General features: G+C 38.3%; 1 protein-coding gene across 2 annotated transcripts in view; it reads left to right on the top strand.

The window, feature by feature from the left end:
- Positions 1-6,428: 6,428 nt before the first annotated feature.
- SMYD1 (SET and MYND domain containing 1) overlaps positions 6,429-14,900 on the top strand; it is a 41,321-nt gene continuing 32,849 nt past the window's right edge. Inside the window, exon 1 of one of the 2 annotated variants that reach the window (XM_081068390.1) lies at positions 6,429-6,928. In XM_081068390.1, the coding sequence (XP_080924516.1) occupies positions 6,792-6,928 (137 nt within the window). In that variant the 5' untranslated portion in view covers positions 6,429-6,791. The remainder of the gene's footprint in view (positions 6,929-14,900) is intronic. The other variant, XM_081068391.1, reaches the window with a different exon arrangement.

Genomic DNA, 14,900 nt, shown 5'->3' with positions numbered 1-14,900 from the left:
GTGAATCTCATCATCTTATTCCCCACCTCCTAAAAACATCACTACCCTGCTTGGTAGTCGTCATTTCCTTACATATATATCTTTATCACATAGATGTGAAACTAAAAAAAAGTTTAGATTGTTTTTGAATTTCCTAAGATTTGTATCTTTATGCAATATAATGGGACTTGTTTCACTCAACGTTTTGAGGTTCATCCAAGCTGTGGTATATAAAACTTATCTATTCATTTCATTACTGCATAATATTCTACCCATTTTCCTATTGATGGGCATGCCTCCTGGTACACTGTGTAAGTTACTCTTGGGTATCCTTGTCTGTCACAGCGCCATTGCCTAATTTTAGGTTCTCATCATCTTTTGTTAGAACCATGGCAATATCTACCTAATGACATCCTTGCTCTGACTTCACCACTCCAAACTACTGCTCAAATTCCTGCCAAAGGGTTCTATCTAGAAGTCGTTACTGGCTCCGCATTGTCTGACGGGAGAAGTCAAATGTGAGTACCACTGGACTTCTGTGTCCCTCCCTGATCTCATTATCCACCTATTGCCCTCACCTCCCCACCCTGCTTTCACTTTATGATCCAGCAATGTTAAACCTTTACTGATTCCTGTAAATACCAAGCTATTGCATAACTCAACTTATTGTATATGCTGCTCCCTCTTCCTGGACTGCCCTCTCCCTACTTCCTAATGAACTCCTCTCAGAAGTATATACTATCCTGAATTTAGTATTTCTCATTCCCATGCATTTCTTTATACTTTTACTACTTATGTATGTATCCCTAGGTAAAATGAAGTATTGCTTTGCATGATTAAAATTTTACATAAACGTTATTATACATAGGATGCCAAAAAAATGTATACACATTTTAAGGAAGGAAAAAACTATTAAAATTGTATTAATATATATGGATAACAAAAGATGAATACAAGTCACGTTTGACTCCTGCAATTACAAGAGGTGCTCAAAGTGGTTACCATCAGCATCCAGACACTTCTGATTACGGTGAACTACTGCTTGAGCAACATTGACCAAAGTGTCCACTTGTATACATTTTTTGGCACCCCAGGTATAATACTGTTTATTCCTTTGCAATTTGCTTTTATCACCATTTTTTTTATATTAATGTATGCTGAAATGTAAGGTTTTAACTCGTTCAGTTTTATAGTTCTATAACATACCACTGTATGAATATACCATGAGCTGTCTGCTCTCCTATCGATAGACACTGAGCTTGTTCCCCTTTTTTGCTTTTATAGACGGTATTGCTCTAACATTCTTGTGTTGTCTTCTTGTGCACGTATGTGGGAGTTTCTCTGGGATTTATACTTAGGAGATGCTGCTACTTTTTAACTAGGAGGCCTTGATAATACCCACCTCAAAGGGTGTTGTGAAAGCATACGTGGTATTGTAAGTAAAGGACAATTTCAAGCATTCAAACGGTTATTGTTGCTGTTAGAATAGCATTGAAATGTATATGAAACACTAGGACATAAAAGGCAATAATCTAGTCCCAGAATGATAAACATCAGTATACTACACATGCTTCTGTAGCTCCCTCCATACACAACAGATTGTAGTTGTCTGCACATGTCATGCTGGTTCTTTACCTTCACATCTCTGCTCATGCTGCTATGGTCCTTGGGCCTGAAATGATCTCCTCCAGTTCTGCTTCTCCTCCTCCCTACTTATCTTCTCTGGCCACATCTCTGAAGCCTTCCCTGGAGACATTTCCCCTTTTGACTCCTCTGTCTCTTTCAGCATCTTCACATGCTCTTCCCTCATCCTCTCTAAATGGTCGATGTCTGGAAGACAGGGCCTACATTTTATTCATCTTGTATCAGGATACTCACTGAGCATAGTGCCTGATACATGTGCTGATAAATTCATGGGGAATGAGTGAATTTAGGAATTCTTGGGAGGAAAGCAATTGGCAACTAAGAATTTCTTGGAGCCAAAGTTAGAAAGCCGGAAATAAGCATGCTATTTTAGTAAGAACACAGAGACCAGAGGGAGTATGAAGTTTTGTCAATGATGTAATTATACAGATATAATGGACTATTAAATAGGGAACCCACTACTGTCATCCTGGAATGTGAGTGCTAGATATGCATAAGAACTTTTTCTTAGATCTTGGCTGGAAGTGATTTTGAAATGAATGGGTGAATCAGCCAGTGAATGCATGTGGAAGCAGTGAGCTCCTCCTGGCATATTTAACATTGTGAGGCATGAAGCTATTATAATGAAGCAGGGGTTGGCAAATGTTTTCCGTAAAGGGCCATATAGAAAATATTTTTATCTTTGTGGGCCATATGGTCTTTGTTGCAAATATTCAACTCTGCTATTGTAGTGTGAAGAAAGCCATAGAAAATATGTAAACAAGGGAGTGTGACTGTTTTCTAATAAGATTTTATTTATGGTCACTGGAATTTGAATTTCATATAATTTTCATGTGTCACAAAACATTCTTCTTTTGATTCCCCACCCCCACCCCCAGCCATTAAAGAAGTTGTTGAACCTTGGCCTAAATGAATGTTAGCTCTATGTACAAAGGAGGTCACAACCAATGATAAAAGGCTGTTCTCTTATTAAATCAGACCTTAAAAAAGATTTAAAATCTTGCAGCTTTCTTGATTTGCCACTAGAGGGTGGTCTTTGCAGGTATGGGATCAGCCAGTGGGTCTTTTAATAGAGGGGATTGAGTTTTTGCAGGGTATGGTGGGTAGATCAGCTGCTGCGGTATTAATACAGGCACATAAACTGTCCCAGTGATTCAAAACTTATCACAAACCATCACTCTGGGTTTCATTTACATTTCTACCTCCCCACTTAATTTGTACATATTCCCCGAACTGCAACATATCTAACTGAAAGGAATGCAATCTGTCTCTCAAGGCCTCTGAGATTATTTGCTCAGAAGACTCAGAACAATACTATGAGTACGTACAGGCTGTGGTCAAAGATTTGGGGGCTGCAGTGTGGAATTTGGGAATATATTCTACGCAAGATTCAGGTTAACAAGTGGAGCTAATTGTGATAGGATACTTGAAGCCCATGTCTAGTCTTGTGATAACTCTCCCAAACAGCCCCTACTCTTGGACTCTTCATGTCACCTTCTTCTTCTCTTGAGGTGCACGACTGGGGACCTGGCATTACCCTTCCTTAGCATATTCTGCAACAGTTGCCTCACAAGACAAGGGATGTTGTCATTAGTTATCAGGCTGTTGGCTGGTAATGGGGAAAGGGACATTCCTGTTATATTGTATATCAACACAAATCTTATGTAAAAATTTTTGGCTCATTTGTCCTTGTTGTCTTCCATCTCCAGTTTTTTGTTTTTCTCCCACAGGAATCCAAACCTTTCTTAATGATCCTGGCTCTCCCCACAATATGCCAGCTGCACCTCTCAATCATTGTGACAAAGAAAAGTTACCCCCACACTTCTAAGATGCCCCCAAAGTGGTGGAACTTGCCTCCATTGAAAATGGCTTGTTTTCTAGATCTTGGACAGAGACACTGTATGTCTTGGGAAGCAAGGGACACCCTGAGGCAGTGAAGAATCTTTGCCCATCCTGCACAACCACAAATATCCAGGTGCTCATTTCAGGTAGGTGAAAGCCCTGTTTATAATTATCTGAGTCTAGGACTCTGTTTTATATTTAATTATAGAGTAGTTTTTGTTCAGTTTTAAAATACACTAAATTTCCCAGGGACGCAACTTCTTGTTAACTAAAGGAAGATTATACTTTCTTTCGTTTGGGACTTGACTAAAAGGCATTCGCCATTTCAGAAAATCGTGTTACAAACAATGCCCTATGTGGTATTTGTGTCCCCAAAATCAACCTACATTTTTAGCTCTCACTATCACAGTAATGCTACTTGGGAGCAAACATCTAACTTTATCATGTTTTCTAGTGTAGTTGTACCCAAACATATACACAGTGAGCACATCGTGATATATTTAATTTTCTGTGAATACATATTATTTTATTATAAGATAACTTCACTCTATTTCTCCCTTATTAGGTTAGGTTAGTGTTTTAGTTCATTTGGGTGGTAATAACAAAATACCACAGACTGGGTAGCTTATAAACAACAGAAATTTATTTCTCACAGTTCTGGAAGCTGCAAGTCCTAGATCAGGTGCCAGCATGGTCTGGTGAAGGCCTTTTCTGGGTTGCAGACTTCTCACTGTGTCCTCACATGGTGGAAGAGAAGGAACTAGGCATCTCTTTGAAGCCTCTTTTATTAGGCACTATTCCCATCCTTATAATTTAAGCACCTTCCAAAAGCCCCACCTACTAATATCATCATCTTTGGGGGTGAGGATTTCAACATATGAATTTGGGGGGAGACGCAAATATTCAGACCATTGGAATTAGTAATTTATGATTTTTTAGGTGAGAGTTAGTAAATTATGTATGAATTTCATTTTGGAGTGGCAAAAGAGATGTTATATAATATTTACTATAATGAGAGTTAAGTATAATACTTAAGGTGTTAGTTTCTTGTTGCTGCTGTAACACATTATCGCAAACTTAGTGGCTTAAAATAACACAAATTTATTATCTTGCAGTTCGGCCCTTTCCTCCATCTTCAAAGCCAGAAATATAGCATCTCTAAATGTCTCTCTGACTCTGACCCTGTGCTTTCATTGTCACATCTTCTTCTCTGACTGTGACACTCTATCTTCATCTTACATGGATTCTTGTGATTCCATTGGGCCCACTTAGATAACCCAGGATAATCTTCCTCTCTCAAGATCCTTAATTTAGTCACATTTGCAAAGTCCCTTTTGCCATGTAAGGTAATGTATTCATAGATCTGGGGATATGGACCTGGACATCTTGGGGGGGGGCATTATCCTGTCTATAATACTTTAATAATATAATACTTCTCCTGATAAGGTTGAAACTCACAGATAGAACTAAAGCACTGGGCTTAATGTTCCTTCTCTTTCTGTTCTGAGGGCAGGTAGATTTTGTCCTTGACCTTGGCTTAGGCTGAACCTGTTCCAGGGGCACAGTGTCTAGAGAACCACCTAATCCTTGCCAGGCTGAGGGAAGGTTCTGGTTGTTGCAAGGCCCTGAGTTGCCAGGCAATGTGGGTCTAAGCATTTATATGAAGCTAACCTGGATTGAAGAATTACTTTTTAATCTTTTTTTATTTCCCCTTGGAAGCATGTGATGTTTACTTTTTGGGGCACCCAACTTTAAATATCTTCAGTTGTTTTCTGGATAGTCACTGAGGTATTCTCTAGCTCCAGGGGCTATGTGTTCTGACCTATAAATCGGGATATATGGTTCCAAGATTCAAAGGAGTTTTAGGAGATGCAATTTGGTCGAAATCACATGAGAATTTCTAGCACATCTTGGGAAGATAATGTAACAGAAAAATAAAATGAAGTAAAATAAAGTAAAATAGCTATCTTTTTTCAGTTGCAGTTGACATTCAATATTATTGTATATTAGTTTCAGGTGTATAGCATAGTGGTTAGACATTTATATAATTTATGCAGTGATCCCTCGATTAGTCTAGTACCCAGCTGGCCCTATACATAGTAATCGCAATGGGTTCTTTATGAAGTACCAAGCGTTGTGCTATATTCTGTATACATATTATCTTATTTAACACTCACGACAATCCAGAGAGGTAGATACTGTCACCCTGTTTTACGGATTCTATCTTAAAGTCATAGTGGTAGGCTCAGAATTCAAATGCAGATCTATCTGACTCAGAAGCTAGTGCTTGAGAATCACTAGTCACAGAGATCCAGAACACAGAGTTCCCTAAATAGATGCATCCCCAAAACTAAAAATATTACATGGAAGATAAGCTATAGCCCGAGATCTGCAAGTGTCTTTCTTTTCAACCTGAGTGAGAGTTGGTATTTAGTTCACTGGAGATGTTAGAATTGTCCCTCCAATGTCTTCAATCTTGGGTAAGAAGAACCGAGTTCATTGGTATTTTCCTGGCAGTGAATACGTTAAAAGGGAGATTTGATAGAAAGATAGAAATGAGGGTTTTTATTTTCAAGGCCTGCCTCCTCTCATTGTACAGCCTGCACCCAACACACATGCATTATCAGGGAACTCCCAGACCTCCATGCCCTGGTGGGGGTGCTGTGGGAACCCCAGGTAATACTGGAAAAGAGGGATAGCCCTTGGAGCTAAATATACTGTTATGTATATGCCAAAGGGGTAGTTTAGTATCTGCCATCCACTTTTAGCTTTCTGAAAACAGTCCAGTCTGGGGGAGGAAATAGGGGGACAGGGGCCATCTCACTCAAGAAAGTGTAAGCCTGACTGACGTAGGGCCCCAGAGCAGCAGGCGTCACTTCTCCTCTTGGACCTTTTCAGCTGTCTACTTTGGATTGACAGAGGCATCTGGCTGCTAAAAATACCCTAGTGACCAAGTGCTCCCTATTCTAACTAAAGCTGAGCACAACTGCCATCCGAGACCGAGCTTCTTGCAAGGAACTTTTCAAGTTTTCAGGCCTAATCCCAGAGCCACACCAGTCCATGGTCATTTTCTGCTCTGTTAATTTTGCTGGGTGATGAATGACACCACACCCACATTACTGTCTTCTTGCTTGCCCATCCCTGCCTCCAGGAAAAGTGGCAGAGGGGGAGGTGAGGGCACAGGGGTGAGAGGGGGTAGGGAAGAGGAGGTGGCTTGTCCATTTATAGTCTTGCTCTTTGGGATACTGAAGGTGCTGAAATAGCAGCAATGACAAGAGACTTGGCTCCGTGCTAAGTATCTGCAGTGCTGCCTGAAAGACTGTGAGATGACAATAGGGAGAATGGAGAATGTGGAGGTCTTCACTTCTGAAGGCAAAGGCAGGAGTCTGAAGGCCACGAAGGATTTCTGGGCTGCGGACATCATATTTGCTGAGCGAGCTTATTCTGCAGTTGTTTTTGACAGGTATGAAGTGTGGGGAGTTGCCTTCTTTTCTCCTGTTGGTTTGGTGCCAGACTCAAAAATTCTTTGCTTTCAAAATCATCAGAAAAGGGATAAAATCCACGTGATTATTTTTAACAAAATGGCGTTTCCACCAGATGTTTTCTGACACGTCTTTTTCTCCAAAGAGTCATTGCCAATGTGATTTGCTGTGGTCCCTATGAGGGTTGCAAAAGTAAGCAAAGGCTTCGGGGCACTTGCTCACAACACCAGTGAACTTGGGTTCACTGGTGTGCTGGGTGTGGGAAGGGCGGAGGGAAAGGAGTGGAAAAGTGGGTGTGGTGCTGTAAAACACTTTCTTATAGAAGGCTCCATGTTTTCAGTTTCTTGGATATAAGAAATGTAGAGGATTAAATAATTGATGAGACTTTAAAAAAGGAATTGAAAATACACAAGCAACACTGGAATGCACTTAAATTTGAAAAATTAGAATATTACTGACGAAGGTGGAATCCATTTTTACCTTTCCCATCCCTAATGTCAGTCACCTCTATCTTTCCCCAGAGGTAATCCCTGTTATGATTTTAATGTGTTTCCTTCTAGAATGTTCTTGGACATACGTATACATACGTATATCTGCACTTATCAAAATGTACAGCTGTCTAGTTTGTCTTTTTTTTTTTTTTACAGAAATACTATCATTCTTCAGATGTCATTCTAGAACTTGCTGTTTTCAGTGAACATGTTTTTGTTATTTATTCTTATGGGAGTTATTAGTCTATAGATACTTCTTTTAAATATCAAAAATCTATTTATTTTACCCACATGTAGATATATCTATGTTGATTCATATGCTATATGAATCACCAATTTTTTTTTCTTTTGAACCACCAATTTTAACTGTTGTAAATATTACACCCTATAAATATGTGAAATTTTATTTATCCACTCTCCTATTAAAATACATTTGTGGTTTCCAGTTTTTGATAAAAACAAACATTTCTGCAATTAAAATCCTTGATTATGTCCACTTGTACACATGTCTGATTATTCTCTAGGACGTATGGCTAGAAGAGGAATTGCCATGCCATTGGGTATGCTGTTTTCAGTTTTAATAGACTCTCCAAAGTGAGAGTCTATTTCCCCACAACTCTGTCCATATTTAACTGCAACATTTTTAAAGTAGTGCTAAATCTTTATGTTAAAAAGCCTACACAGTGATTAAATCATAACAGTATTCTCAGAGCCCAAATTTGGGTGACCTTCCTAAGTTTTATGTGATCTGAATCATGATGGCCTCTGATAATCTAGGCTTTGTGGCTGGCTCACTGTACTGATGGGCACTGCTTTTCAGAGATAATTTGATTATAGTTGATTATGAAGACATTCTCCTTTCTTCCTGCCGACACAGACCTTCAGGGCAAAGACAGTGAATGGGGCATACAGCAGACTATCACCTGAAGAATAGACGGGGCTTAGGTGACACAAGTAGATCTTCAGAGGGAGCTCGTTCTACTTTATTAATTTATTTGTGTGTGTGTGTGAGTGTGTGTGTGTATGTGTGTGTGTTGGGGATAGAGGTAAGTGTAGTTAAGGAGTCAGTTGGACTCGGAATTAAGACATAAAAAGCTAGAAACACAAGAACTCTGAACAAGGATCTTGGCGCTGCCATCTTGCTTTTTCTAGAACTCCTCTGTTGGTCCCTCCAATTCTCCAAAGGCAATACAGCCAATCGGTTTCTTTTTCAAGAATATTTTGAGTTGAGTGAGTTTTCCTTCCATTATAAAAGTAAAACTTAGGAAGAAAAAAATGTATGTTTACATGAAGATAACCGCTCTTCAACATTGTGGTCTGTTTCCTCCCAGCTTATTTTAAAACAGAAGTTTCATTTGTTTGTATTACACAGCTGTAATCCTATTATATAAACTTATGCTTTTTTTCATTTAATACTTTAATTGTCTTTTGTATTGCTATACACTCTTCATAAACAGTATTTAATGGCTGCCTGCTATCCTACCACTCGTTTATGACTGCACATTTAAGTGATTTACATGTTTCTGTTACTATAAAGAATTCATCATTCATTTGAAGTACTAACAACAAAAACAACCTTACTGTACATTGCAGATAAACTGCTACATAAAATATTATTATTATTACAGTAGTGATAAAAATTAGGATGATTGGGGTAAATGATCTTTAAGTGATTAAAAAAAAAATCTAAGAGATAATTTTTAAAGGTGATTTGCCCAAACTTGTCACTGCAAAAGTGAGGGAGTACTCTTTCTTTGGGTATGCCTGAGACAGCCTGGACAGGTGTCAAAGGAAAACTTTGTCCATTCTGACCTCACTCTCATTTTAGGCTCCTGATGCGACTATGCCACTGTAGATGAGAAACCTGACCGAGGAGGTAGGACAGGGTCACTCACAAAAGTCATTCTATAAAAGAGGCACGTTCCAATCCATGTGTTAACCTAAAAACGAAAGGCCAAAGAGAGACAACTAGCATTTGTTTGAGACTGAAAAAAATAAAAATAAAAAATAACCATTTGGGACACACTAATTCAGGCAGAAACCCAAATAGTGTTCCAATTAGGAAACAAAGACAGGGTATTTATGAGAAAGGGAAGGGAAACAATTACATCAGTAGAAGGAAGGCATTTCTATTGGTGCAGGTAAGCTAACAGCGATGCTAATTCTAAAGAACGTTTTAATTTACAGTTCCGTAGTCGTCATATCTGCTTTCTTATTATCTTTGCAAACAGTTCTTTGGGATATAATGTTTCTTTAGGTCTAGTCCAAAGGTTATTTTGCCCTGTTTTAATATTCCAAAGATTTGAGGACTAAGATGAGCAAGGCGGTTCCTATGGGATGGCAGGTCCAGCTCCAGCTCAGTTTATGTTATTTTTTACGCATGATATTGCAAGCCAAGCTTACTTAATTCATTTGGTTCAAATAGGATGAGAAGATAAATGGCTTTAGTCTTAAGAGTGCAAGGACTTCAGCAAGTAGATCAGATCTTTACCTTTTCTCTGCTTGGTCTTGAAAGGACTCTTCTAGCCTTCTGAAGTAGAACCTCCATCTTTTCCAAAAAGTCAATTAGTTGGTTAACCCAGTTGAACCACAGACTGAGATCCAGGGGCACAATTTTTCACAATACGAATAAAATTGCACCATCATCCTCATCATAATTGTCATTATTTTCAAACAATACTTACAGGCAATAGATACATGGCCAAATGGGAATAGATTCAAAATTGACCAGGTGAAGGAATTTGAAGCATGTATTACAGTAATATCGGAGAACTGCTCCTAATAGCCGTCTGCAAATAATGACTGTCATCTGTAAGAAAGAGAATTCTGAACTATTTTTTAATTGCCAGAAGGCTGAGAACCAGGCATCTTAAGCAGAAATTACAGAGTCACATTTCAAGTGACAATGGGGGTGAGGAGGTGTGGGGAAATGCTAGTCAGAGCTCAGGCCATTTAAGAATTAAGTAGGCCCCAGACACCCTTACCTTTAGGGGCACCACCTCACAATATGTCAAAATGTAGTTTTTGCTTATCATTTCTGAATAGATTTTTATAACTTTGCTTTTGAAATTGTTATTTCCATTTTGCATTTTTGTTTTTAAAAATTTTTGGAACCATTAAAATGTATCAGTCCCAAAGCTTTTCCTGGGCCACTTACAAGCTTTTAGTCCCTCGACACCGAGCCTCTATTGCCTGATGAGTAGAACAGGCCTGTCAGTGCTGTCTGGAGATGGAAAGGGCGACTTCCAAGATTGTGCATTTCCTTGTGACAACCTGGCAGAGATGATGTATGTACAGAGTCGAACAATAGAGAAGAATTAAGTCAGATGACTAAAGATCTCTTGCAGCCTGAGATTCTAGTTGCATGATATATTCTATGTGAAAAGGATTCCAGTGCAGGAAGAGAGGAGTGCAAGGCTAATATAGGAATGGAGCTTGTTCTGATTATTATTTTATTTTAGCATCAAATACAAGAAATGTCACAGGAATGGTGCTTGTGGGCAGTCCTAGGAGCCAAAGATACTATTAGGTTATTCCTTTTAACATTCCCAGACATCTTGAGTTAGAGTGTATCTAGCCTATAGATTCCTAACTTGGGTCCATGGATCCTTAACTAGGGAAATACCTATAATTGGAGGATCGTAGTTTATATGGACATGCATGCATGCTTTTTATTTCTGGGGAGAAAGTCCATGGCTTTCATCACTTTCAAAATCACTTTCAACCCAGAAGAAGATTGAAACCTGTTGAATTTATTCAATCCTCTCTTACAGATTGGGAAACTGAGGCTTCATGAAGCCTCTGTGTGGCCTTTCCCGGTCACACAGGGGTTATTCTTCTGGGGCAGGACTGAGTCTTCTGGGATTTTCTCCAGTCATCATCTCTTACTACCCACCCCACACGTCATCCCAGAATTGCCTACTTAATTTTTTTTTGTTCTTGTCAGTCCAATTAATAATATTTAATCTTAATAAAAGAAAGCATACCCATCCATCAATTTTAGAAGAATCAAAGTCTGGTTCTGGGACCTGAGAATGGTTATATCCAGAAACTCCTATGTAAAAATCAGGAATATACATGTGATTACATAATAAAAAAAAAGTGCTTATAATAGCAATACAGTATACTAGTTTCCTGCTGTTCTTGTAACAAATTACCACAAATTTTAGTGGCTTGAACAACACAAATTAATTATCTTTCACTTCTGGAGATCAGAGATCTCAAATGGGTCCTCAGGACTAGGTTTCCTTGGCTTTTCTATCTTCTACAGTCTGCATGCTATAATATTGTGATTTATAAAAAAAGAAAAGTGCAGTCATGCATCACATGAAGTTGAGGGGGTCGGGTTTAGGGGATAGATTTGTGGGACTGAGCCCTTAACTTGTGAGATCTGATGCTATCTCCAGGTAGGTAGTGTTAGAACTGAATTGGATTTTAAGATGCCCACCTGGTGTTGGGGAATTGTTTGGAGGTTTAAGAAACCACACACATTGGAATTGGGTGCAGAATTGGACCTGCATTCCTTGGTTCTATCTTCAAAGCCAGCAGTGTAGCATCTTCTCCCCTTCTGACCTCCGGCCTCCTTTTTATAGGACCCTTGTGATTACATGGGGCCCACCCCAATGATTCAAGATTATTTCCCCATCTTAACAACCTTAATCTTAATAACATCTTCAAGGTCCCTTTTACCATGTAAGGTAACATATTTGCAGTTTCTGGGGATTAGGATAGTTATATTTTGGGGGGGCTATTTAGCCTACCACAGCCAATAATATGAATTTCCTGTTAATCCAATTAATCACAAAAAATTTAAAGTTCTTTAGATAAAAATTTGACCAGCTACTAAATGATTCTGTTTAAGGAGTTAAAGTGCTCATGAGATTATGTAAATGTATGTGTATAGGGAAAAATAAAGATTAGAATGTGAAAAAAAGCAGAGTACTTTAAAAGAAAGTATTGTTGGCAAGCTTTTTTTGAAAATCAAAGCATTTATGAGTTTCTTCAGGGCCAGTGAAGACAGCTGGGCTTTCAGCCAGTGTAATTCTATGTTGGGCCTGTGGGAACACCAGGATTAGCCGTGGCATATGTACAAAGACTCGTGTGGCCTTTAAGCTGGTAACAACTGTTGGGTGGGTGCTGGGGGACAAATGATGCTATAAATGGAAATAATTTAATAAAAGGATTAGAAAAATTTCTGAACAGTTAGTTCAGAAATGAATGAGTAACTGTTAAGGTATTCACGTTATAGCATTAAATGTTTGTACTTGATTATGAGGATAACCATGGTGGATTTAAAAATATGCCCTTAATTTGGCACTTGTAGCTGTGAAGGTAAAACGTGTTGCTGTGTCACATGACCTATTATAAGCTGTTACTGAATTTTATTAAAATAATTTTTAAATGCAGAAGTTTGGGAATAATTGTCCTTTAAACATAGATTAGATCAAATGCCAGGTTGACCACATAATGTAGTCATCTTCACGCAATTGCATTGGAAGATGTGTTTTGAGCATGAGAACTGGAGTTTGTTTGCAGCTAGAGTGTGGGAAATGCACACAGGTTTGAATATGGTGCATGAACCTCATTATGTGAGTTGTGGCAGAGAAAAATCTTAAGACTTGCTATTTTAAGAAAAGAGATGTTAAAAACTTCTCAGAACTAGAACAATCCAAAAATTTATATAGAACCACAAAAGATCCTGAATAACTAGAGCAATCTTGAGAAAGAAGAACAAAGATGGAAATATCACTCTCCTAGAGTTCAAATTATACTACAAGGTTATAATAATCAAAACTGTATTGTATTAGTACAAAAACAGACACAAAGATCAATGGAACATAATAGAGAAATAAACCCTCACTTCTATCACTTCTATCACCAATTAATCTAAAACAAAGGAGCCAAGGAAAAATGACAGTGTCTTCAATTAGTTGGGAAAACTGGACATATGCATGCAAAAAGTGAAACTGGATCTCTATCTTACACCATATGCAAACATAAACTTAAAATGGATTAAAGACTTAAATGTAAAACCTGAAACCATAAAACTCCTAGAAAAAAATGTAGGTAGTAAACTTTTTGACTTTGGTTTCAGATATATACATATACATATACATATATATGATATATATATGTTATATATATATATATATATATATATATATATATATATATACTGTATTTCCCCCAAAATAAGACCTAGCCAGACAATCAGCTCTAATGCATCTTTTGGAGCAAAAATTAATATAAATCTCAGTATTATATTATATTATTATTTTATATTATATTATACTATATTATACCATATTATATAAGACCCAGTCTTGTAGTAAAATAAGATTGGGTCTCATATAAATTTTTGCTCCAAAAGACACATTAGAGTCGATTGTCTGGATAGGTCTTATTTTCGGGGAAACACAGCATATATATATGAATTATTTATATATATATTCATATATTCATATATATTCATATATATATTCATATATGAATATATCCCCCCCATCATCTGCCTCCTCCCACACTCCGGTTCAAGCCATTGTTTCTCAGTCTAGTTGTGCGGGACACAGCTCCCTGGCCCATGCTGTTATTATGAGCCTTGTGCTCCCCCCGGCTGAGGCATTTGGTTGCTAGTCATCGGTCAGCCGCTAACAGCAGCCCTCGCTGGTTGATGGCTGCTCACGCTGGCTGCTGGCCAGTCATGCTGGCCACTGGCTGCTCCTGGCAACACACAGTAGCCCATGGCAGCATACAGTAGCCCACGGCAGCTCACGCTGACCTCCAGCTGCTCACGGCAACCCAGTTCCAGGGAGAGCTGTTGTTCACAATCTTAGATATAGAGGGCCCAACTTACTGGCCCATGTGGGAATTGAACCGGCAACCTCAGTGTTAGGAGCCTGGCACTACAACCACTTGAGCCACTGGACTGGCCCAGCAATATAAATTTTAATATGTCTCCTTGGGCAAAGAAAATAAAAGCAAAAATAAATGGGATTACATCACATTAAAAAGCTTCTACATAGTGAAGGAAACCATCAACAAAATGAAAAGACAACCTACTGAATGGGAGAAGATATTCACAAGTGATATATCTAACAAGGGGTTAATATTGAAAAAATATAAGGAATTCTTACAACTCAATATACAAAAGAAATGATCTGATAAAAAAATGGGCAGAGGACATGAATAGACATTTCTCCAAAGAAGATCCATAGATGACAAACAGACACATGAAAAGGTGGTCAACATCACTAATCATCAGGGAAATGCAAATCAAACCACAATGAGATACTGCTTCACACCAGTCAGAATGGCTATTATCAAAAAATCAACAAATAAGTGTTGACAAGGATGTGGAGAAAAGGGAACCCTTACGCACTTTTGCTGAGATTGTACGTTGGCGCAGCCACTATGAAAAACAGTATGGAGATTCCTCAAAAAATTAAAAATAGAACTACCATAC

This window comes from Rhinolophus hipposideros, assembly GCF_964194185.1.
Source record: "Rhinolophus hipposideros genome assembly, chromosome: 12".
NCBI classification, from domain to species: Eukaryota; Metazoa; Chordata; class Mammalia; order Chiroptera; family Rhinolophidae; genus Rhinolophus; species Rhinolophus hipposideros.
The sequence above is the reverse complement of the archived record's forward strand: the minus strand, read 5'-3'. Positions and strand labels throughout refer to the sequence as shown.